General features: G+C 36.3%; 2 protein-coding genes and 1 pseudogene across 4 annotated transcripts in view; all 3 read left to right on the plus strand.

Moving 5' to 3' along the window:
* The first annotated feature begins 151 nt into the window (after positions 1-151).
* On the plus strand, positions 152-6,733 carry LOC149013100 (uncharacterized; annotated as a pseudogene). Its single transcript, XR_016173865.1, has 6 exons — positions 152-381; positions 575-722; positions 4,219-4,415; positions 4,984-5,003; positions 5,191-5,387; positions 5,852-6,733. The product of XR_016173865.1 is annotated as an uncharacterized LOC149013100 (transcript).
* A 5,085-nt stretch (positions 6,734-11,818) lies between these two features.
* WRKY12 (WRKY family transcription factor) lies at positions 11,819-14,370 on the plus strand. Its single transcript, XM_089159544.1, has 4 exons — positions 11,819-12,234; positions 12,453-12,529; positions 12,736-12,897; positions 13,982-14,370. The coding sequence occupies exons 1-4, from the start codon at positions 11,998-12,000 to the stop codon at positions 14,142-14,144; spliced, it is 639 nt and encodes a 212-aa protein (XP_089015670.1). The 5' UTR covers positions 11,819-11,997; the 3' UTR covers positions 14,145-14,370.
* Positions 14,371-16,679: 2,309 nt separating this feature from the next.
* ALG12 (homolog of asparagine-linked glycosylation 12) overlaps positions 16,680-23,748 on the plus strand; it is a 33,135-nt gene continuing 26,066 nt past the window's right edge. For both annotated transcript variants that reach the window (XM_089160065.1, XM_089160064.1), the window contains exons 1-8: positions 16,680-16,861; positions 16,950-17,035; positions 17,256-17,297; positions 17,425-17,470; positions 19,631-19,717; positions 20,169-20,224; positions 20,707-20,824; positions 22,844-22,902. In XM_089160065.1, the coding sequence (XP_089016191.1) occupies positions 16,822-16,861; positions 16,950-17,035; positions 17,256-17,297; positions 17,425-17,470; positions 19,631-19,717; positions 20,169-20,224; positions 20,707-20,824; positions 22,844-22,902 (534 nt within the window). In that variant the 5' untranslated portion in view covers positions 16,680-16,821. The remainder of the gene's footprint in view (positions 16,862-16,949; positions 17,036-17,255; positions 17,298-17,424; positions 17,471-19,630; positions 19,718-20,168; positions 20,225-20,706; positions 20,825-22,843; positions 22,903-23,748) is intronic.

Consider the following 23,748-nt stretch of genomic DNA (forward strand, 5'->3'; position numbering starts at 1 on the left):
GTCAGGGCAAAGCCTTGAAAAGCGGAATTGACAACCCACAAAAAAAAACTTAAATAAAAACCATACCAAAGGATACCTAAATAAAGCTTCATTTTCCAAAATGAAAAAAAGAAAAGAAAAATGTGCCCCAAGCTTGGCCCAGATCTCGGAAATAGAAATTCAAGCATCCAAACACAAGTTTCTCCAAACCAGACCGGGTGTGACAAAGGCCACCTTCGCTGGCTCGGCCGGTTATCTTCCTTACGACTCCGTTCTGTCCATCACGTTAGCAGCGCAGAGTCACCGACCTATCCATCAACAGACGAGTGTGTTGTGACGCTGTGTTCGTTTCTTCTTCTTCTTCGGGCTTCCATTTGTACTTGTAGTGGTTCCCTATGAAAGGTAAGCACTCCATTGAAGTTTTTTTTATTGCTAATTTAACAATTTTAATTTTGAGAGAAAGCAGAAGTGAGGTATGCCCCTGAAATGAGCGTTGAACCCCCCATCTTCTTTCCTGTTAATATTCCTGTTTATTTGGTCAGGTCTCAGTTTTGATCTTACAAGAGCTTGTTTTCTTTATATTATTTGGTTACAGGAGTTATTTATTTTCTTCACTAGTGGTTATTATGGATAAATTGTTAGACTTTGGGAGGAAAGCATTATTCTACGTTAGAGTACTTTCTGGGTATGAAGAAAGAAGGATCAGATCTTACAGATTACAGCTTCAATGCCGATTTGAACAGGTTATATAGCTTGATCAAATTTTCTATGCTTCATTTTCTGTCGTTTCCTATAGTCTCAGTAGCTTTTGAATTCATATTTACTGTTGGCCACAATGGTTGACATAAGATTCAGAATAAAAACAAGAACTAGAACTCGGACTTGAACTGGGATTAACTACTACAACAACAACAATGACAAGCCCTATACCAACTAAATGAGTCGGCTACATGGATTCTTGCATTCCAATCAGCTGTGTGAGTTATGTTAGATACAAGGCCTAACTATGCATATCCTTTCTCACCACTTCTCTTAAGAGATATTAGGTTTGCTCCTAGCTCTTCTAATTCATTTAATCTGGATTATATCACTTCTCCATACATCACTATTTATAAGCATCCGTTGAACTTGGCCATGCCACCTCAAACAACTTTCTGGTAACTTATCACTTACTGAAGCTACACCCAAACTAGCTCTAAAATGACCATTCCTTATCTTAGCCTTCCTAGTTTTGCCACTCATCCATCGTAGCATTCTCATTTTTGTTATACTGAGTTTATCTTTATGATGCTTTTTAACAGCCCAACATGCACCATACATCATAGCTGGTCAAACAACTATTCTATGAAAATTTCCTTTGAGCTTTAAAGGAATTTGTCGATCACACAAGATGCTAGACGCACCTTTCTGCTTCATCCCCCTATTTTAATTATTTGGGAAATAAAGTCTTCTATATCATCTTTTTTATTTATGACTGAACTAAGGTACCTAAAACAATCACTTTGAGGAATCTCCTTATTATCAAGTTTCACCCAATCATGACCAAAGTTACAAACTACATATTCTATCTTCGTTCTACTTAGTTTAAAACCTTTTGAATATAAAGTTGTTATCCATTTCTAACTTTGTATTAATCCCTACTTGTGAGTCATCTATCAGCACAATATCATTAGCAAAAAACATGCACCAAGGAACCTCATCTTGAATGTCTTTGGTTAATTCATTCATTATAAGTGCAAATAAATATAGGCTTAAAGCTGATCCTTGATATAGCCCAGCTGTAATTGAGAATTTGCTTTCTTGTCCCCCCCCCCATCGTTGTTACACTTGTCACTGAACTATCATACATATCCTTAACTATGTCCACATATTTACTTGCAACATTTCTTTTTTCTAGTATTCGCCAAATTAATGCTTTAGGGACTCTGTCGTAAGCTGTTTCTAGGTCAATAAAGACCAGATTAAGATCTTTTATGCACTGTCTATACCTTTCCATAAGTCTCCTGGTAAGATAAATAGCTTTCATTGATCTTCCCGATATAAAGCCAAATTGGTTCTCCATAATTGTGGTTAGTTGTCTCAAACAGGTTTCAATTACTCTCTCCCATAATTTCGTAGTATGACTCATTAGTTTGATGCCTTTATAGTTATAGCAGCTTTGGATATCTCTTTTATTTTTTTAATGTGGGTGCTTCTCTTCCATCATAGTTACAAGTCCAAATATATTTTAAATGAAACTGAATAAAAATTTAGACAACCCTAGCTATGCCTACAATCTTGGTGCTGGTATTGGGTATTACACCTATGGTGTTGTAGGGAAGAATGCCTGCACCTTTGGCTGGTTTTAGACAGTCAAACTCCATTAACCACACTCAAGAACACGGTTTTGTTTATTTTTGTCTGAAAATTTGAATATAAAGAAGCTGTTGTCCAATAGTTGCCATTGTTTAGTTAGAGAATACTTAACAATGGGAAGAGGAGGGCGGCTGCCAAGGGAGTGCCCAACAAGGCTGTTTTTCCACTTCCTTGCCTCACTGAGCAGAATACCAGATTCCTACTTGGCTGCTTGGGAGGAACTGATTGAAATCATTGAATAGGAAGGACCAAGCATAGCCTCCTTGAGAGGGAGGAGGCCTGTTTGAAGGGGAAGGAGAGATGTAGTGGAGGAGATGGGTCACCGAGTGGCAGAACACTTGGGCTATCGGACATTGGTGGCTTCTACTTTTCATGTTCCTAAAACATTATCCAACTGTTTTGAAGTTGTCAAAGTGCACAATATCTGTCTCCTTCTGTTTGTAAATAGAATTTTATACCAAGACGATATTGCCATTTTTTATAGAAGGTGTCAATCTCATTTTTGAAGTTTCCTGTGGAGAATTTTAAAGCCTCATGACGAAGATAAGTGTGTGATGTGAACAAGGGTTTACCCCCTGGCCAAAACCTTGGAGTGGGCCTTGAGGCCACTCCGAAGTGGCATACCTAGGGCTGGCCAAACCCTCTTAGAGGGGTATTTTGGTCAATTCCAGCCTAAATGTATGCTGGAATTAATTTTCAGAAATCTTATTTTTTAGTTTTCAAGAGTCTTGATTAGTCTAGAAGTCTTGTTTGATTTAAAAATGAGTTCTTCAGTCCTTAGGAGTCTCTCTTTAAAGAAGGATTCTTGTAAGTCTTTATTTACAAGAAGAGTTCCTTTTCTTATGTTGGTGTCCTAGAGTCCTAGGAGGAAGCTATTTTCAAGAAGATTCTATTAGTTGTCTAGTTTAAATTATAAGTCTTTATTTATGTGGCTGGGATTAATTGTAAGAGAGATCCTAAATTATAAAGGAATCCCAATTAGGTTGGAGTTTAGTAGGCTATAAATAAGCCTAGTCTTTCATTGTAATCTTGTAAGTTTAATTATTGAATAAAATTAAGTAAGGATTGTGGCGTTGCTGAGGAGGCCATGGTTGAGTATTTGAGAGTTCTTATTCAAGATCAGCATCTCCTTCAAGGTTTCAGCTTTCTTCTTCCAATCTCCAGCAGCCATTAACAGTGACAGCAACTTCCAAATAAGTACAGCAAAGACCCATCTCCTCCCCAGCCCTTTCCTCTTCTTGTGCAGGCCCTAGAAACCCCTCCCAGCCCCTCCCTCATCCCTGCAGGCCTCCCCCAGCCCCCTCCTACCTCACAGCCCCCTCCCTCCCCCTTTGTTTCCCATTCAGCTCCTCTGTCTCCCTCTACTGACTAGCAGCAAAAAAAGAAGAAAAAAAGAAGAAGAAGAGTTCAAGATTGCCCAAGATATTTCTCCCTCAGAGATCAAGCCTATAGTTATCCCCAAATCGTCCCTAATCTCTCCAAACCCAACCACAGACTCCCCTGGGCATCCTGGGGTCAGCCTGGATATCACAAGTTCATTCCCACATTGATTTGGTAAAACCCTGATTTACCCTTCTTCCTAATTGAACCCTACCCATCTGATTTGGAATAATTGAGCTTTTCATAATAATTTTAGGATCATTTCATTGACTTTTGGAGATTAGTTGCTGGAAGATTCTGGGTGAATCCTCAATGTTTAGGGAATCCTTCCATGAAACCAACCCTAGAATTGGGTTTCCATCAGTGTGTGTTCTTCCTAATTGTGAAAAACTGATCTTCCATAAGATGGTCCCTTTTTTTCTGTTGTTTTTTTTCCCCAATCCAAGTAGTAAGGAATTAAGGATGTGATACTTACACCATGGAGTTCCACAAATTGTATTCCAGGTGCAGGCTTTAGGAGAGATCGGTGTGCTGAGGAATATCAGTATTAGAGCTTGCTGCAGGGCTCTTAAGTTGATGGGAGCAGATTCACGTTTTCTTTTTCTTTTTGGGTGGGGGCAGATTCATTATATCAGGACAACTGAAGAAAAATGCAACTACTTGAAAAAAAAAAACATGTGCAGGATATCTTCATCTTCGAGGTGACAGAGATACAATATAGAACTGTAAGTATAGTGACTACTACTATCATAAGGAAGATCAAAGGGAAGTTGGAATTATCAAGGGTCCCCTGCACCTAGACTTACAGTGTTGGCCTAAGTGTGGCCCATGAAGTCCATAAAGACCATGCTGAATGCCTGCTGACCAGTTTGGGTTTTTTGGCTTGATAGGTTTGTGATGGTGCTGGGCTTTTTTCGTTGTCCTCCTTCGGTTTACATCATCCAAGAGAGGTCTCTCGTCCTGAATCAAATCTGTTCTCCCAGTTGAGAGATAGAAATATGTATCTTCTTTAGGTCAGGACTCTAATATTTGCTAAAAACCCTCCCTTCCTTAAATTAACAATGCATTGATTTTTGAAAAATATTGCTTGCATGCTTTAGTTCTTCCTTGTTTGCTTATGCATTTTAGCTTGCTGTCATTGTACACAGCTGGTCAAGGGAGTGGGCCTTAGTGAGTCTGATCCTAGTTCTTCATTGCTTGTCAATCATGCTAGCTTGACTATGCTTCCCTTTTTCATTTTTATTGCACATCTGCCGTCTTTGGATTTAGTGTTGTAAGCAAGGGGCAAGGTATCACTCATAGCTCCACCAAATGTGTGTGCTTATGAAAAATCCTTGTATAGTTTATATTCCTTGTCTCTCTCTCTCTCTACAAAAATTCTCCAGCCTACATTAAGTAACGTCAACTTCTGTTTTGTGTCCTTGGTTCTTATTAGTCATTGTGTTCTGGTTGTTACTCTTTATCCTGATAAATGAGGCTTATACAACAGTTTTGCTCCTGAAATTGTGCTTATGCTCTTCTTTTTTCTGTTCTTTAATTGTTTGTCCTCCTTTTTTGCTCGGGCACAAGAAAGGAAGGCAGCCTTGAGAAAGATCCCAGAACAGATTATTTTATCAAAGGTTCGTCAAATGGTTGAGGAGATGCAGGTGTTGAATCGGAAACTTGAAGAAACTGTAAGTCATAGTTCATGATTCAGGAAAGTTTTTTTTTAAAAAAAAAAAAGGAAGAAGAAGAAGAAGAAAGGACTGAAATGGAATAAGGAATGCCAAAAACAAATGGATACCTCTGTGAGAAGTGCCTGAGAGATTCACATACACAACGATGTTGTTTGTTATGATGTTTCAATTACCAGCAGTTTCTCACGGGCCTTGATCCCATAGCACTTGCGTTCCTTCTCTTATCAAACTTCTCCCAAATTTCTCATGAATAGAGCTAATTTCATGTTTATTCTTGAATGATTTACTATAAATCACAGTCCCAAGCATAACTTAACACTTTTCTCTAGAAATTATTGCATTATTGGAAGGAGAATGTACACGTGTTTTGCATAGTTGTGTTGGTATTCTCTCTTCGATAATTTTCTTGGATAATTTTCTTTTCTGTGCTCTGTGTAAATGCTTGTCATCTATATATGCAGGAGGTTGCTATTGAAGAGTAATTCAAGCCAATAGACAAGCAGGCAAAGGTAATAACGAACATGCAGCTTGAAGGGGAGGAAAAGAGAACAAGGGAAATGATGAAGGCCATGCATGAGCAGGCATTGCTTGTGAAAGCTGAGGCAGAGAAGATGTAAAAAGTGTTTAGTATCGATTCTGACAAACAACACAACACATGATCCTCTCTCAGCACTCAAGGTAATAATGTGAGATGACCCACATAAGATAATGTTTGGCCGAGGAATGAAAATGTAAGCAATACTCGACCTTCTGTGTCTTGGAGAACGAATGATGCATTAAAAATATCTGGTTTCTTCTTAACGCAAAGCAAATATCTTCACACCTTGTTCAGTTTGAATGGTGCAAAGAGGATGTCCAGTGAAAAATTGTAAATTAGCAATAAAGAATAAAGTTCCATTTTTGCCCTTGAATTCATAAGCTACTGTCAATTTTGGTTTTGGAACTTACCCAATCTCCCTAATGATCACTCTTGCTTAACTCACACTTAACTGAGTAAGAACGATAATTTCTGAATAATGATGGTTACAAACATTCTGAACATTCCTTTTTTATACAGAACAACTTCCTTTAAGGGTTGTCTTTCCTTTGAATTTCTAATTCTAGTGGAATGCACGATTGGTATTTCAGTTTGCTTATGGAGAACTTTTGAGAGGTACTCAAACTGCAGGAAACTCATTATTTGAGATTCATGAATAAGTATGTTCAGGGCAAGGGAGTAATTCAACCTATCCTACATTAAGATAGCAGCCTATGTATAATTGGTCCCTTTTCCATTGTTGAGAAAGACCAGGAAAACTGTCACACACAAATGGATACATAGAAATATGGGAAGTGAGATCAGAGAAGGACTAATTCTTTTTTACAGAACTAGAACTTGAACTTAAAGAGACTCTGAGTTGTAATAGGGGTTGAGAAAACAATAAATTTCAATGGAAACAATAAATTGTAATAGTTCCTGTTGAGAGAATATCAATCTTCTTTTCTGGAATGACTTTGTGACATGTGGCCATATCTTATTGGGTTTGCCAACATTTCTATCTCTGATAAATCCTAACACGGCAATGTCTGGCAAAGAGTGAGAGAGATGGAGAAAGGTAAGAGAGAGCTATATAAGTTTCCTTGCTTTCTATCTCTTACACAATCGTCCAAATCATCACACCCTCTAATCAAACCTTCTCTTTTGTCTTTCTCTTTGTCACCATCTTCTACTATTGAAGTCTTTAAACCTGAAGAAAAGTAAATTATTTAGAATAACGTTCATTATTTTTCAATATTTTATTAATTCTATCTTTCTAGAATTGGAGAATTTCATTAATAAATTAAAAATTAAAATTAGTTGTATTTGTAATTGTACATGAAGAAAAACTCAATTCCGTCTTTAATAATATTTATATTTGGAAGGACCAAAATATTAGAATTGTCAAAAACAGATTTGAGCTTACTATTCTTTGTCAATTTTTAGTATTTGACAATAGTTTGTTTATGATGTAAATGTGTATTAGGGGTATGGTCACCAATCACGGGAATTGATAAAAGGTGGATTGTAAATGACAAAATATGTGCAACTAATTAGAGATCATAATCAAGGAAGGAAACATTCTCTATTATCTAAGTGAACCCAAAAATAACTTTATCTAACGAGTCAGTTATCATAATTAGTCATATTGACATTTCATTCTCTTCCCAATAGAAGCACCATCAACCTTGACATTTAGCCCAATAAGTGTTAAGCACGAATGAACCGTATTAGACAAGTCCTTACCATTATTACAAATAACGAAGACGTTGGTATCAAAATAATACCATCTTTTATTAGTTTACTCCTATATCTCATTCATTATTTGTAAAAAGCACCATCGGCCTTAATATTTAGCCCAATATGAGCTGTGAAATGGATCAATTGCGTTAAGCAACAATTTCTTCACTGTTGCTGCAAAAACTGAAAATCTTTCTAAGTATGGATTAGGACAAAGAAAAGCAAGAATGTCATTCCCTATTAGTTTACTCCAGTATCTTATGCATGATTTGAAAAAAATAAAATCAACATTTTATCATATAAACATGTTAATAAAACTAAAGAATCTAATTGTTATTATTCAAAAACAAAGAATGCATGTGGTTACATCAATTGTATTATTTGTTAAGAAATACTAATTAAACTGTTCCAAAGATGACAGTCTTCTAGCATTCTTTTTATATCTACACAAACAATCATAAATGAAGAATACTAAAGTTGAGATAAAAATTATCAACACAAATGTAATGAATCACATGACACTTGAATGATGCACCAAACACTTGAGATGTGATAATCTTGGTCCATATATTTTTGGATGGCCCAGATTGATGAACACAACCAACCTCAATGTCATGTATCAGATACAGTGAAGATAGGGACAAACTGGACCCATCAACTAATCGAATGGCTACAGACATCTACAACCATGATGGATATTTGGAAGACTTTGAGATTGATTGGAATTGGATGATTATTATTGGCATGGAATTCAGGGAGAGAAGGGACAAGATGCGGTGGCTTTCATATTACTTAGCTCTCTTATTGCTTCCTTTGCTCTCTTTTTTGGGGAACCCACTTATTACAACTTAGAAATATCATTCTGAAATCATAAACATATGTCGGATACGTATGTGAACCCTAATCTCTACCTCCTTTTTCATTCACAATTTCTTTTCATTACGACCTAACTACTTTTGAATGTGTATGTAGACACTAAGGGTGTGTCTGGTCAAGAATAACAACAATCATATTTTTTTTATGTGTTAAAGTAATATCTAGTACTTTTTATTAAAAATTTTTTTCTGGTAACATTTCTCCTTAATTTGTATTTATTAACAGTATTATATTTTAGAGACTTTTTATTATCATCATAGAAATCGAAATTTACATGATGTTTATCGTGCATTTAACCTAATCACCCGCAATAGGAAGTAGGATTAGAAGGTCTCTTCTTCGTTTCTTGTTTAACAGTTTTTCTTTCAAATAAGATTGCTGGGTCTCTTTCATATGTGCTGGTACTAGTATATGATTCAGTGATAAATAATGTGTTACATTTGAACTTATGATTTAGAAAAAAAGGGTTTCCACCTTGAAACTTAGCTAGCTTTTGAAGTTAAAAGAAAAAATGAGTCTTCCCTTCCTTGTATCCATGGGTTTATATGAATACAACAAGATACCAGGTGAAGTAGATCCCATGAATATGTAATTACTGCAGTATGATCATGTCAAGATGTTCTTGGAATAACGTTAGTCTATGTTTGATATACATTCTTGAATTATTCTCGCTCTAGAATGAGTTATGAAGCCTGAAATGTGTTCCAGATCTAATCTATGCATATCAAACAAAACCTTAAAGCAAATGAGAGATTATTACATCTAACATTGTTTAAAAATGTTTAAAGGTAGGCTTCTCTAGTGTGGAAGACATTGGTGTGGTCTTGGTCATTTTGGTGTTGCTTAGAATTTTTTGTTCTTTTAAAGTTGTCAAGTCACCTTTTTTTGTCTCCTCTTGCCATCTCTGGGAAGGTTTATACAGACACACGCACAGGTGAAAAAAAGAGAGAAAGAGAAGAGAGAGATTGTGTGTGTGTTTTTCTTTGTTGGTGCTGCTGTTATTGTGGGGTGTGTTGGGAGGGTCCTTTCATGGAAGGAGATAGAGGAACTGTGGATGAAATTACAGGTGAGGAGTGGAAAGCTGAAGAATGCAATAAAAAAAAAGAAGAAGAGAAGGTTATGAGAGTTTTTTTTTTGGAAGGTGGCAGAGTGGAGAAAAGCATAAACAGAAATTGGGTTTGGAAGAAATTTGAAAAGCTTATGATTTCTGTGGAAGCTAGAGAATATTAAACAGGGAAGGTATGTTACATGGACCCCTCTGGCCTCTCTCTCTCCCCCCCTTACTCATCACTCATTTCAACTTTGAACTTTGCATCACTCCATTTCAACTGCCATTTCAGATTATTTTGCTAAACACCACCATACACCAAACGGCAGCAACCAACAACTATAAAACCACATTATTAATCATAATTATCATAGTAATTGAAATTTTAAGGAACCATTAATTCATATTTTTTATTCAACTATTAATTTCATTAGAAAATTAAGTTACATATCTCATACAGAAGAAGGGTTCTTGGGTTCTTCTTTCGGTTCAACATGGGTGGTCACATGGAACATCACCGCGTGCCAAGAAAGAGACAAAATATTAACATACTAAAGGATAGAAGCATCATTATGACATTGACACGGAATTGATGTAAATTTAACATTTCGATTACCTAAAATATTCTATCTTAACTTATTGTACTCTAGAGATGATAACCGAAAGATAGAATCTTTTTGTTTTGTCGACGATAAATTTTTTGTCTAAGTATCTTATCTTAACTTACCGTAATCTAGAGATAATAACTGAAAGATAGAACTTTCTTGTTTTGTCGGTGATAATCTTTTTTTATTAACCCAACTTTTTTTTTTTTGGGTTCAACTAAACCATTGTTACACTGAGCATTTTTCACAAAAGAAAAAACTTTTGAACACATGCATGTTAATGAAATTACTGCTTTAAAATTAGAACTAGTTACATAGAGAAATAGAGAGACGCCTAAACCCTAGAAAAGTCTAGGCTTTAAATGGGAATTTAACTTCTTGTATACCTTGTCAGAAGTCCAAAACCAAGAACTCCCCTTCTCTTTAGCTTTTTTTTTTCTTCTTCTTTTTTCTTTCCATTCTTCTTAAAATTATCAAGCCTGTTCTTCGTTACCCATCAGCTTATACAAACCTCCAAATGAGAAAATTAACAGTGTAGAACCCTAAGATAATATTAAGTGCATTAACATAGACTAGAAGTATTTATAATCTAACTTAGTAATAACCCTATCATCATCATAATCTAACCCTATCATTGCAATTGCACCAGAGATTCTACATTTGGAGTACCAGCTAGTGCTGCAACCATAGATTTGCATCATTAAATGGATTCCACTTAGAAGGTCACTAAGGCCAAAAAGTTATTCCAACATGCTCCTAGTCACAGTATCTACATAACATCCACCCTTGCTTAGGCCAAGCTAGTATGTACACCATGTTTGATAGTTGTCGTGTGTCAGGTATGATATGTCTTGTATTCTATCGCTTGGATATATATATATATATATATATATATATATATATATATATATATATATATATGGGTTTGAGTCCCAAGAATTGTCAAGTTAAGCTTCGGTGTTTTACGGGCTAACTATAATTATAATTGGAATGGATTTTGGGTCAATTACTAGTACAGAAGAATTATAATTGCATGGGAATTATGGTTTTTATTTTCCTTATAAATAGTCTTTGGAATAATGTAGAAAATAGGGCAAACAAAGGGTAGTACTTTGTAAGTAAAATGTGAGGCTTTCAAGAAATAATGGAATCTTTTTTCTATCGTGGACATAGACAATTTTATTGAACCACATTAAATTCATTGAGTTCCTTGAGTATGTCTTACTTATATTTTTATTCATGGTTGTACATCCGTCCCCAATACGTAGGTTGTGTTCTTTTTCAATAATTGATCTGTGCAAGGTGTGAGGATAAAGTAACTCTAATGTTGTTTATTCTATAATGATAATCAAACAAATTTCATTTGTAGGCAATTTTACTGAACCACGGAAACCTTGGGATCCATAGGGTGAGTTTGGAGTTAAGATATTTGTGATGTACATTTCAATGTGATCCATCGACAAATCACGGCCATTAATGTCGAAATTCTTAAAATCGATTATAAGATTTAGATAATCCTAAGATTTGGTTGTTTGGTACTATCATAACTCGTAAATATTTCCTTTTTCAACGACAAAATAGAAAAAGGGAACATAGTAGTAGAACAGATGAGAATACTCACTGTAGATGTCTTTCCCTTGACGACCTTAAGAAGATGAGAAGGAATATTTCCAAGGAGACATTCCATCTTTGCCTTTCCCCAAATCAGACTGTAAAGACACATGCATCAGGTTGAAGAGCAAAAAGGAATAATAGAAGAGAAGAAGAGGAAGAAGAAGGTGCTTGGAAGACTTGAAGATAGAAGTACACCTTGTAATTACCATGGAAGGAGAACGAGGTGCGGCGGCGCGTGGTTGCTACGAGCTAGAGGTTCCATTCTCAAGCTCACAACCAATCCATGAAATGGGTTTTGCTCAGTTTGAAGAAACCCAGGGCCTTAGCTTCTTGGTTTCATCTCAGTCTTCTCATGTATCTCTGCCTCTTAACAACAGCAGCAGCAGCATGGGACTTGGTAATAATGGGGACCTTGTTTCCAGACCTCCTTGGAACAATGACCAGGTGGTTGGCTTGTTTAGAAATTTTTAGAAAGGATAGGACATAAAGATTTATAAGGATAGAAACAAAACCTAGCCAAAGGAATGATGATTCTTATGTTAACTTGTTTTGTGTTAGTAATCTTATTTCTTTTTCCTTATTGATTTTTCCCCTTTTGGGTGCTCTTCCTTCCTTGTTGATGGGTCTGTTGAAGTTCACTTATTACTTTTATGAAAAAGCAGGTTAGGAGCTTGGATTCCAAGGCTGTTCATGAAGATCAGAACTGCACCCTTAACATTAATGATGGCAGTGATTCCTGGTATCTGCATCTTTTGCTAAATAGGGTTTCTCTCCTTGTACTTTTGTGTTTATAATTCTCTGTCTCTCTCTCTCACACACACACACACACACACACAGAAAGTTTATATGAAAGCTTATCTCTTTAGTTGCATGGTTATTGCATACCATTTTGAGAGCATATGAAACTGGGTTTCTGAATTCAAGGTATGTAATTGAATTCTTCAGGTGGAGGAGCTCATCCGCAGACAAGAACAAGGTAAAGGTGAGGAGAAAGCTCAGAGAACCTAGGTTCTGTTTTCAAACAAGGAGTGATGTGGATGTACTGGATGATGGATACAAATGGAGGAAGTACGGACAAAAAGTAGTCAAGAACAGCCTCCACCCAAGGTATTCTATCTAGTGCTAGGTCCACTTTTTAGGACAAGTGTTAGCATATATGGAAGAAAATTGAAGAAAAGGGTTGCTTCAGATCCAAAAATATGCTTCTTAATACATTAAAAAGCTGTGTCTAAGAGTTGATACAGTGATTCAGATAGATTTCTATGTTGTGATTTGCACTTGTGTTTCCTTGATTGCACCTTAATTAAGGCATATACATGGATTGTCTTCGATCAACTGTAGATTAGTTTGAGTTGCAGTGTTGCAGAAAATAGAAAACTTGAACTCAATATTGTTCTCAAAGTACATTGAAACATGATTGATGATAATTTCACTACTAGACTTCTTTGGAATTTGTCAGTGAATAATAAGGACATTTCAACTTGATTCTCTGGCCTGAACACATTCTCAGCCACATACATCAAAAAGCACACCCAGCACTGAGTCTTGGTGAAAATATTTTTGTCTGGTTTTAAACATTCACTCTAGGTTTTCTTCTTCTCATAATTACCAGGAGGAAGAAATATTCCTGTGATGATGATGGTATAACCTAAGATGTTCATGAACTGATAATTAAAGTGTATTACTTCAAGGGTTTTCTAAATGATGGAAAATGCCATACCACCAACCACTAACCACTTCACAAAAATGATAATCAGATCATGCAAAAAAATTTCGTCTTTCTTTAGATCTTTTAATATTGTTAGAGTTCTCAACCAGCAGTACGTGGTTCATATTTTAGTGGTTGCTTTAAAATGGGTTTTTTCCCCATTTCAGCAAAAAAGCCCTAGAAAGTGGCAGAAGTACTATAATCTGATGATTAGCATGGAATTGTAATGTAAATACCAGATCAATAGGTATTTATTTACATGGGTTGCTCATTTTATTATTCAGGAAGAGATATTATGATGTGATCCAACTGTTTCTTGCCTGAACATGTACATTGTTACAGAACTTGCAATGGAGATTTATTGCGGGTTTGGGTTTAATGTAGATATATATTAGAAAGACATTGAGTTGTATGGATTTTGTATTTTATAGCTTAAGGCATACATGAGGAATGAACAGTTTACATTTTCTCTTTTTTCACCAGAAGTTATTATCGATGCACACATAGTAATTGTCGAGTGAAGAAGAGGGTGGAACGACTATCAGAAGATTGTCGAATGGTGATTACAACCTATGAAGGAAGACACACTCACTCCCCCTGCGATGATTCAAATTCATCAGAGCATGAGTGCTTCAACTCATTTTAGCAAGTTAATGTGAAAAAATACAGTCAATATGGATATAGTTTTTTCTAGCTACAGTGTTCAGATATTTGTACTTATTTTCATTCCAGAAGCTTTTGAACCTTATAGAGAGATGAATAAATATTGTTCAAAGCTCATCTAGCTGAGAAATTTTAGGGTTTACATATCTATGTATATCCATTGCTTGTATGATACTTTGCAGCAGCATGCTTGTGTTACAAGGAAAAACAAGGAAAAATAAGAAATCCACACCATTATGGAGATACTGGGAATATAATGCTTATAGAACTTGTGATAATGAGACCTATTTTGTATGATTAAATATATCAATCTCCTAAGCATGAAAGTGATAAATGGGGTGCAGGAAATAAATAAATCGATTGTTATAATGCATTTAATCCGCATGGTTGACAAAAATGAAGTTTTGGTCAATTAATTTTTATGGGCAAGCACTAGAAAGGATGCATATAATAGTATCTGCTTATATTTTCATCATACATGTTAAGTCAATAGTAGATGACAATGGAGGTTGAAATAATGGCACTAATTTTACTAAACAAATGTTCATTACTATCAAGTTACCTACTTCATGGATCACAAAGTGTTATCCTCAGTTCCAAATCAATAATGTTTGCAATTTAGATCTTTCAAAAGTCCCTAGGGTGTACATATGAAATCATTCAAGTTATCACAACAAGCTTTTTCCCTTCACATATCTCCCAGTATCTCCTGTGCCAGTGCCTATTACTCCTTAGTCTTTGTGACTAGGTTGACGATGATAAACTTATTGTACAAATCAATCCCAAGCTAACTGTGCCTCCATACCTCCACGCCCACATGAGGTGGGAGCCACACTTCCTTAGGTTTGCCCTTGTAAGAAAGGGCAATGTGGTCCACAATCCACTTGGGGGTAGATGATCTGAACTCCTTATATGCTTTTTCATTGGCAAATATGTTGGGGCACGGCCTATACGACCCATATTGGGGTTTGCTTGCAAATCAATGTCGAATGACTTAGACTGCTTTAGACGTATGCTTATAATTAAATCTTGTACAAGACCAAGCATGCATTTCACTACAAATTTGATCTTTGAGAGTGGAGTTTTCCTTACAAATGAGTCGAAGTTGACATTGTATGATCATAAAATGCTATTGAACCCATCCACGTAAAAGAGATTTTGTGAACTTCAAGATCGATGTTTAATACCTCCTTTTGGGTTTCTTAAGTGAGGGCTTCCTTTACTGAATGAACCTCTCTGTAAGTTGGTGACATTCTCGAAGTTGGTGACATTCTCAACCCGAAAAAGATCTTATGTAGACAATACGGTTACCACTTTCGAAATAAATTTTTTTATTTTTTTTGAAAAGGTACTTTATCAGGCAAAATCAAACACCCTCTTTCGTCTGGAAAACATCCTACAGTGCTGAGTGCACTTAGATGCCAAGCAATAGGTTAAAAAAGTAAAAAAAATTATAAGTCTATTTTGGACTTTTTAAATTTGAAATCATGTTTTAAATTTCAACCTATTGTTTGATATCTAAGTGCACGGCTATGCCTAGCAGAGGATATTTTTACCCTTTTGTTTAACTTGGGGAGTTGATAAATGCGCTTCAAAGGGAGGGAAGGAAGTCCTACTAATTTTTAGGTAGGTCAAAGCGCGTTGTATCCATCCATGAAACTAAACATCTCGTACCCTGTCGTATGATCAATGAGAATCATAAAATTGGGCAGGGGAAAATTGTTTTTGGGACATGCCTTGTTGAGATCCTGGAAATCAACACAAAGGCAAATCTGCCCATTCTTTTTCTTCCTTTGCTAACCAATTTGGATGCTTATCAATTCAGATAAAGTTGGCAGCCAATAATTGTTCAACTTATGCCTCAAGTGATAGATTGTGCGGGTCTAAACTTCCTGGCCACTTGTTTCACAAGAGTCAAGTTCTGTCCCCTATAGAGTAGGGGGGTGTGGGTTGTATAAATACATATGAGAAAAAGAGTATCGAAATAAAATTAAATAAATTTTTTTTTAAAGGTACTTTATCTTAACTTTGAAAAAGATGGAGAAGGACTATTAGGGAAAATCAAATTGAATTTCCCCACATCTCACATTTGTCAGGGAAGTTATTTATAACTATTTCTTATTATTCTTACACATAGTCATGTACATTTGGAGGTACATGTCCTTTGCCACTTATGCCATTTTAGAAAAAAAAAATTTCCTTTCCATATAAGAGAAGAAGATAATAGATATACTATTAGCAAGAGTTGAATTTATGACGTCTTCATTAATAAAAGATGTTGGTCATTACCCATCGAACAACATTACCATTTCATGGATACACTGGTAGATATAAATTTTTTTCTCTTATTCCATTCCAACGATCATCTGATTCTAGCATTACCCCCAAACTTTTATGTCCCAAATGTGTGGTCTATGCCATGAACGGTAGATCATTTACTATTTTGAGAAGCCATCCAAATATTCTAATCCAACGTCAGAAGTACAGTCTCTGTATTTCAAGTGCCGAATCCGTCGTTTTTCCTACGCCGCAGTCCGCACCTTCACTCTCCTGATTCTGAAAGCCGGAGACTTGAAATTCCGGTGCTCCCTTGTTCTCTCTGTCTCTCTGGTTTTGCATTCGGTTAACGACTAACGTTGGCGGTTATAGATTTAGCAGCAATGAAACATAATAAGTCTTCGAAATTTCTCGAGCTTTACGGTGATTAAATTCTCTATCCTCATTGTCTTGAAACCAATTTCTTGTATGATTTTTAGTTGAAGTCTTTCTGATTCAATGTCTTTGATAGGATGGGACTTGTTATTGGGATCGATCGCTGCTTTTTACGTTTTCATGGCTCCATTTACAAAGGTTGAAGAAAGCTTCAACGTTCAGGTACCTTTTTGTTTAATGGTTTTACTGGGTGGGAAGCATCGTTCTTGAATTTTTTGTTTTTATGATTCAGTTCTCTTACGCAAACCTGCAAACACTTGGTGCTGCTTTCAATCAAACTTCGAAATTAATTAGTTGGATAAATACAATTTTAATTTTTTGTATTAAAAGAAGAAAAAAAAACTAACATTTATCTTTTCTGTCGAAACTATCACTTGTGGAGGCAATGCATGACATACTTTACCATCGGCATCACTTAGAGAAGGTTAGTTCTCAAATTTATTTATTTTGCTTTGTTGTGTAGACTGATTTGGTTCCACCAAGGTACTTGAGGTGAGAAGGCTAGACACTTAGACTTTCTAGTATTAATTGTTGCTGTTCTTATGTCACAGTATGACCACTTGGAATTCCCAGGGGTGGTTCCTCGAACCTTCATTGGTAAGCTCTGTTTCCTCCGAGTGATAACAAGTCCTGTATACGATGTCTTTTATGAATTTCTTTCTTGTGCATCGTGTGTGATTAAGGTGTCAGACAGGCTGCCCTGTGAGCTTATCAGGGTGATTACCAACTTGCCACCTGATAGGATGATGTGACAATTCTGACTATAGGATAAATAGGACTAGGATTGGCTAGCCAGATATCACATTTTTGGACCTAATTCAATCAATATGCTCCTTTATATTGCAACACATCCTTGTATTTTTCATTTCTATATATATGCAAGAACCTTCATTTAGTATCTAAATTTTCAAACTTTGTTTTGCCACTCTGCGACTCTTTTGGTCAGAAACCATTCTTTGAGATCTCGATCTAAGCCCATCTCGCCAACTGAGAAAAAGAGTTGGCTCAAGCGATTGAGATCTCAATGAGTTAGTGGAAAGTTTTTCCCCAACATGAGGCTCCAACTTGAGGGGTATTTGGGATCATTTGGGATTAACACTTGCTGTTGAACTCATTTTAGCTTTTCTGAACACAACGGTGACTTCAGATTTATGAAAAAAAAAATAGTTTAAACGTGAGCTCCACCAAGGACCCTAAGTGGGAAATGTCTATGCTGAAGTGAAACTTTAAGATGGACACATCGTATGCTCATAGATTAATGCTCAAAGTTTAATATCCAGACAATTCTAATATGTTTCACATGTTTATAGTTTTGAATAATGATCCAATCATTAACTCGAGGATTGAGACCTGAGACCCTCTAGGCTAAACACATTGTGTTGTTTGGCACATCATCTCATCTTGCCAAATGGACAAATAGAGATATCCTGCCAGATCTAGTGAGTTTTCCTACCACGGCTGAAACTCCACAGGCTGGGACCTGTGTTACTAACTTACTACCCATGAAAAAATTTAGGTCTTATCTAATCTGCACATGGCAAAAAGTTGGGCTGTCTTGATGAGCTTATGACCATGGTCCATCTTGGATAATTTAGCCTTTCTGTTTAATCCTCCTGTTCTTGGATGGTTACCTGCTCGAATAACTTGTTTTTGGAACCTTGAGTTTGTTGGTTTGATCCTACTTGCCAATTCAGAGTGGGACAAAAGAAAGAAACCTTGAGGACTTGCAAAGAACATATCACAGTTAAGAAACTGCATCTCTTGTCTCACGAGAGGGGGACTTGGGAAAGACCCAAGCAGTCTGCTCCAAGTTGACAGGAGAAACGAAATATTAAGCTGAACACGATAGATCATGCGCACTCCATCCCACGAAATCCAAATGAATTCATTTTAGGATGGTTTTGGCAATCTGCTAAATACATCAAAGAGAATTCACCTCCAATAGAGGGAATCCTTCCCCATCCCATGTATCCATAGGATCGTAACTGAGAAAGATAAGTTCTTAATTTTATTCAAAATTTCATGTTTCCTAAAGGCTTGGGTGCCTGTTTATAGTGTTCAAATACTACTCAACTCATACTTGGCCTTATCCCAACTAAATGAAGTTGGCTACATGGATCCCTTTTCTCCAACTACCTCTATCCAAAGCCATACTTGTTAGTAGTCATAAGCTATGAATTCCTTATTACTTCTACAGTCGTTTAGGAATTAGGTGTAGGACTTCAAAATGGAAACTCAAATTAACCTAAAGCCTCCCAAGTGGCTAATCCATAAGCAATCAAAAAGGGGGAACAAAAGACTGACATAAGAAATCTTACTTCTAGTGAGAAGCATGAAAGTAGAAACTAAACTCTGCAGCCCGTAAAATAAAATATAAATTGTACTTCTGTTTCCTTTATCCCTTCCATCAAAATATCCATCACAAAGAAATCCCGTTCAAACATAAGCCTGATATATATGAACAAACCTTTAAATGATTTTTTACTTCAATTATATCCAGTTAAGAGAGTCAAGGGTAGAATTTTACTGACCTAATATGAAGTAATTCTGCATATCTATGCATGTAGTCCTTGGTATAGTTCAGGATGCTGGACCTGTGCAATTGCATCAAAGGACTAGGAAATAGGGACCTTAGCCTTAAATGATCTTATTTATCTTCTTAAAATATGGAATTAAATTTAAGAGCCAGGTTTTATTGTAGTATTATCAATTTATTTTTATTGTAATAACTTGCTACCACTGATGTCTCAACTGCAGGTGCCTTCTTGGTCGCAATCTTGTCTTCGCCAGTCATATTACTAATTCATCTCTTAAACCTGCCAAAGCTTTATGGTCTTTTTGTGGGTTAGTTTTCATGACCTCCTTCGACATGCTCCCAAGAGCATTAATAGATACATTAGTATGAAAATGCTAAATTGCTTCTCTGTGCAAAGCTTAGTAGTAGTCCTGTCGTTGGACCTCTAATTTACTTCTGGGCCTCTGGCTTTCTTTTTTTTTTGGGGGGAGGGGGGTTACAGTAGCTCTGTTTAATCACTGATCTACCAATGTCAACACAAATGTCTTGGGAATATAAGCTGTTTCTGCTTATCCTATACTGATAGAAACTTGGGATCTTGGATTTCACTATGACCTAAGAAGGCCATGTCTCCAACAGTCAAAAGACCTTGTCAATCACATACAGAGGCTTATTCTCTTTTGCTATTGCTAACATTGTTTGATTTATTTGGTTCAGTGTCACTTACATACCTGTTGTATGAGATGCTTTTGTCTAATTTATGTTTTTGTTTTTGTCTAGTCCGTTTGGTGTTAGGCTGCATTGTCTTGTCCACGTTGCGCTTTTTCCATATTCAGGTATGTTTCTGTCTTTCTTTTTCGTATCCTAGTGTTTGATGAGTTTTCATATAAAGAATACTTTTCCTCCTATACATTGTCGAGGCTTTTGGTATTAGCTATTGAAAAGTTTGAAAAGAGGTTAGCAGGATGGAGAAGAATTGGATGAATCTGTTTAGATCTTAGTGAAGCATATGTGGCTTCCAGATCTGTGAACTGGGAGGCTGCTAGTCTCTGCATGTATTTCAGGTCCCTGACACCCTGTAGACAAACAGTGTAACAACTATTAATTAGACATATCTGGATAGGTTATAGGTCTAACAACAATATTTTCTGAGCCAATATTCTACTTTTTTGCATTACTTAGTTTTAGTGTCAAGGGAAGAATGTGTGGTAGAATAGGTACTATATTTTTTGTGAAGCATTGGTTTTATTTTTTTCTGCTATTACTGTAGTGATTCCAAACCAATCTACTGATTTGGATCTCCTTTATGTGTGAGCAGGTAAGAAGGAAGTTTGGTCCACAAGTTGAAGCCTTCTTGGTGTTGTTAACAGCTTCTCAGTTTCACGTGCTGTTCTATTGCTCAAGACCTCTTCCTAACATACTAGCATTGGCTTTAGGTGATCACTTATTACTTGTGCCATATTTCCATCTTATCCGCATTCAATTGTCCGGTAGTTCCAAAGGACTTGAAATCCCAAATTCTTTGCAGGGCTTCTGGGTTAATTCTAAGGCAAAAATTTGGATACAGATTCCACTAAGAAAGGTTGTCATTTGAATTTTTCTTTTTCCCTGGTGGAACAGCAGTTTAGTTAAAGCATCTCCTAGCTCTAGGTAATAAATGGTTGATTAACTAGTTAGCCAAGATACACTCAACTCTATTAAGAGAAAGTTGGTGAATGTATGGCTGTATGCTATGAGGTGGCTTGTCATTGCGGATGGACTTCTTGCTTGTAGATCAGCTATATTTGTCGTTTAATTTTCTGAAGTCTAGAAATATGTTAAATTGGTTTCTCATTTCAAAGATGGGTCAGGGGGTAAAATTTTGTGAAACATTCTCTTGAAATTTGAAAACTTTTTTCTTTTATGTTTTTCTTTGATTTATTTAGAAGTTTTATGGGTGTTCAGTCTTCATTTACCCGGCAGATATTATAAGAGACCATAATTATGCATCCAAATCCTGTTGCTGGTTGTAAATTTTGATTGGCTTCCTAGGCATGCTTGGTCATTCACCTTATGTGCCTGACATGCTTTGGAGGTAAAATGTAAAGTCATTTTCTTTTGTTGTCTTAGCTAGCATGTTGAGCCTGTTAACCAGTCTCTTTTAGCTGTTGCATTGATTTTACTTCTCTAGGTTTTCATTTTCTTCTTAAGTTGTGGGCACTGTAGTTATCTCATTTCAAATTGAACACTAGGGATGTCTAGTGAGAGGTGTAATTGATACTACAATATAAGGCCCAAGAAATTTTTGAAGGGAATAGCTATATATTCTCTGGAGAACACATCTTCAATGATTTCATTGCAGGTAGAAGATTTTCCATATCTGAGAACGGCTAAGAGGCTTGGTTGCAAAGGGTGGTGAAAGCCAGTTTGAGTACCTTGAAGATTCTATACCAATTGACCACAAAATATAGTGAAATAAAGCCTTGTAGTGTCTTTTAATCCTGTTGACAGCTACGTTGAATACCTTGACCATGGTCCATTCTTTCTACTTGGTACCTCAATTGGAGGTCAATTGGTTGCAAAGGTGGTGAAAAGCTGCCCCATGTGACAGAGTATCTTGCTCTGTCACGGTTGATTTCTGACTGTGGATATCTGAATTTATTAGCAGGGGGTTGTATTCCTCACAGTATTTTCTATGCGAAGGCCATTTTCTTGGTTCAGCAATTGGTACGTCTGTGAGATTCCTATACTTTTAGACTGCCAAAGTTTGAGGCTGTATTTGTCCCCTGGTAACACCCCATCCCCAACAAACTTCCTTTCCCCATATAAATAAATTAATAAATTAGAAGAATAAGACTCATGCTTAATGACATTTCTGTGTCTTGTGCCATATATAATGCATTATCTGGTTTGCTAAAAAAATTTCTAGGCCTCCCACTTGGAGAGGTATTCTGAGCACGCAACCTATTTCTGTTACGAGGATGGGCAATGTGGTGTTCCGATGATGTGTCATTGAGGCATGGGGCACAGCACCCGAACCCCACGTATTTGCCAATGATTAAGCACCCAATATCCTTGCTCCATTAACAAGTTTCACCTGCTTAATCCAAAAGCTTGTGCAGTTAAGGACTGCAACAATGTATGTCAACACACAACATCGCCAAAGCAAGATTGCTTAGGAGTCCTTTTAGATATTTTAATGGTCTCTTAAACAAAGGTATATATGTGTCCTGGTGGGCGTTGTTTCTTTTCATTTTTAATTTCCATTGTAGCTGAAAACATTTCGATATTTTCCACAATTGAAAAAAACAAAGACAGTGCAACTTTCCTGGTTCTAGGTGTTGAATGGCTTCCACTTCCAAATAGATTAGTTCTCTTTCAATGGGGGATATGCATAAATCATCATGAGCCGCTTATATGTTATATAATAGCTTCTTACTGGCAGTTCCAAATGATCCTTTTGTATTTACATGCAGTCTATTTGGCTTACGGTTTTTGGCTCATGGGGAGATTCTATGCTACCTTAAGCTCTCTGGTATATATTCACGAATTACTCATCTCTCTTGTTCTATGTTTGTCATTTTCTTTCTAACTGCAAATAGATCCTGCAGAGAAGCATATACCATGGTTGATAGCATTTTGACATAGTTAGTTCTATGCATATTTGGCTTATAAATACAATTTATTATTGACTGTAATTTCAATGAATTTGTTAATCCTTTCTCTGATTAATGTAAGAGTAGAACCCGTAAAGGTCTAATCCTAGGTGGGATCAAATTGGCTACCACTTGTGAACAAGAAGAGAACAATGGAATCCCAAATTGAAAACCACAAGTGAACAAGAGAAGTAATAAATAGAACCCACAAATCTACAATCTGTTGAAGCTGTAAATACTTAATAGTTTTCTAAATGTAGAACGGATACTCAAAGTGGAAAAACAAATAGAGATTGAACACCCTTTAGAATCTTTTGAGACCCTATTCTCTTGAATTAATGGTGGAACTGTCCCTTTCGGATTGGCTGATCATGTTGGAACCATGGTTGAAATTATGGTCCAACTTGCCATCTCAATAAGGTACTGAGATGGCCGAAATTCCAAAAGGTCACCGAAATTTTGGATTTTTTTCCTTTTAATTTCGAGTGCCAATTTTTGTATTTTTTGGGTTACTTTACGGTGTTCAGCTGAATTTGATGCCCATAAACACACCAAGAGTGTTATTTTTGTCCAAAACCTAACCCAAAGTGGTGTTCTTGATTGGCACATGTTCAGTTGTATGTGGGCGAAACTGGAAGTCTAGAACATGAATTTAACAAATGTAAGTATGGATATTATGCAAGAGAACACTAAGGTCTTCATTAAAATGCCCCAAAAAAAAAAAA

The sequence above is a fragment of the Hakea prostrata genome, chromosome 6, assembly GCF_041222555.1.
Source record: "Hakea prostrata isolate BN-2017 chromosome 6, UWA_Hpros_2, whole genome shotgun sequence".
Classification (NCBI taxonomy): domain Eukaryota; kingdom Viridiplantae; phylum Streptophyta; class Magnoliopsida; order Proteales; family Proteaceae; genus Hakea; species Hakea prostrata.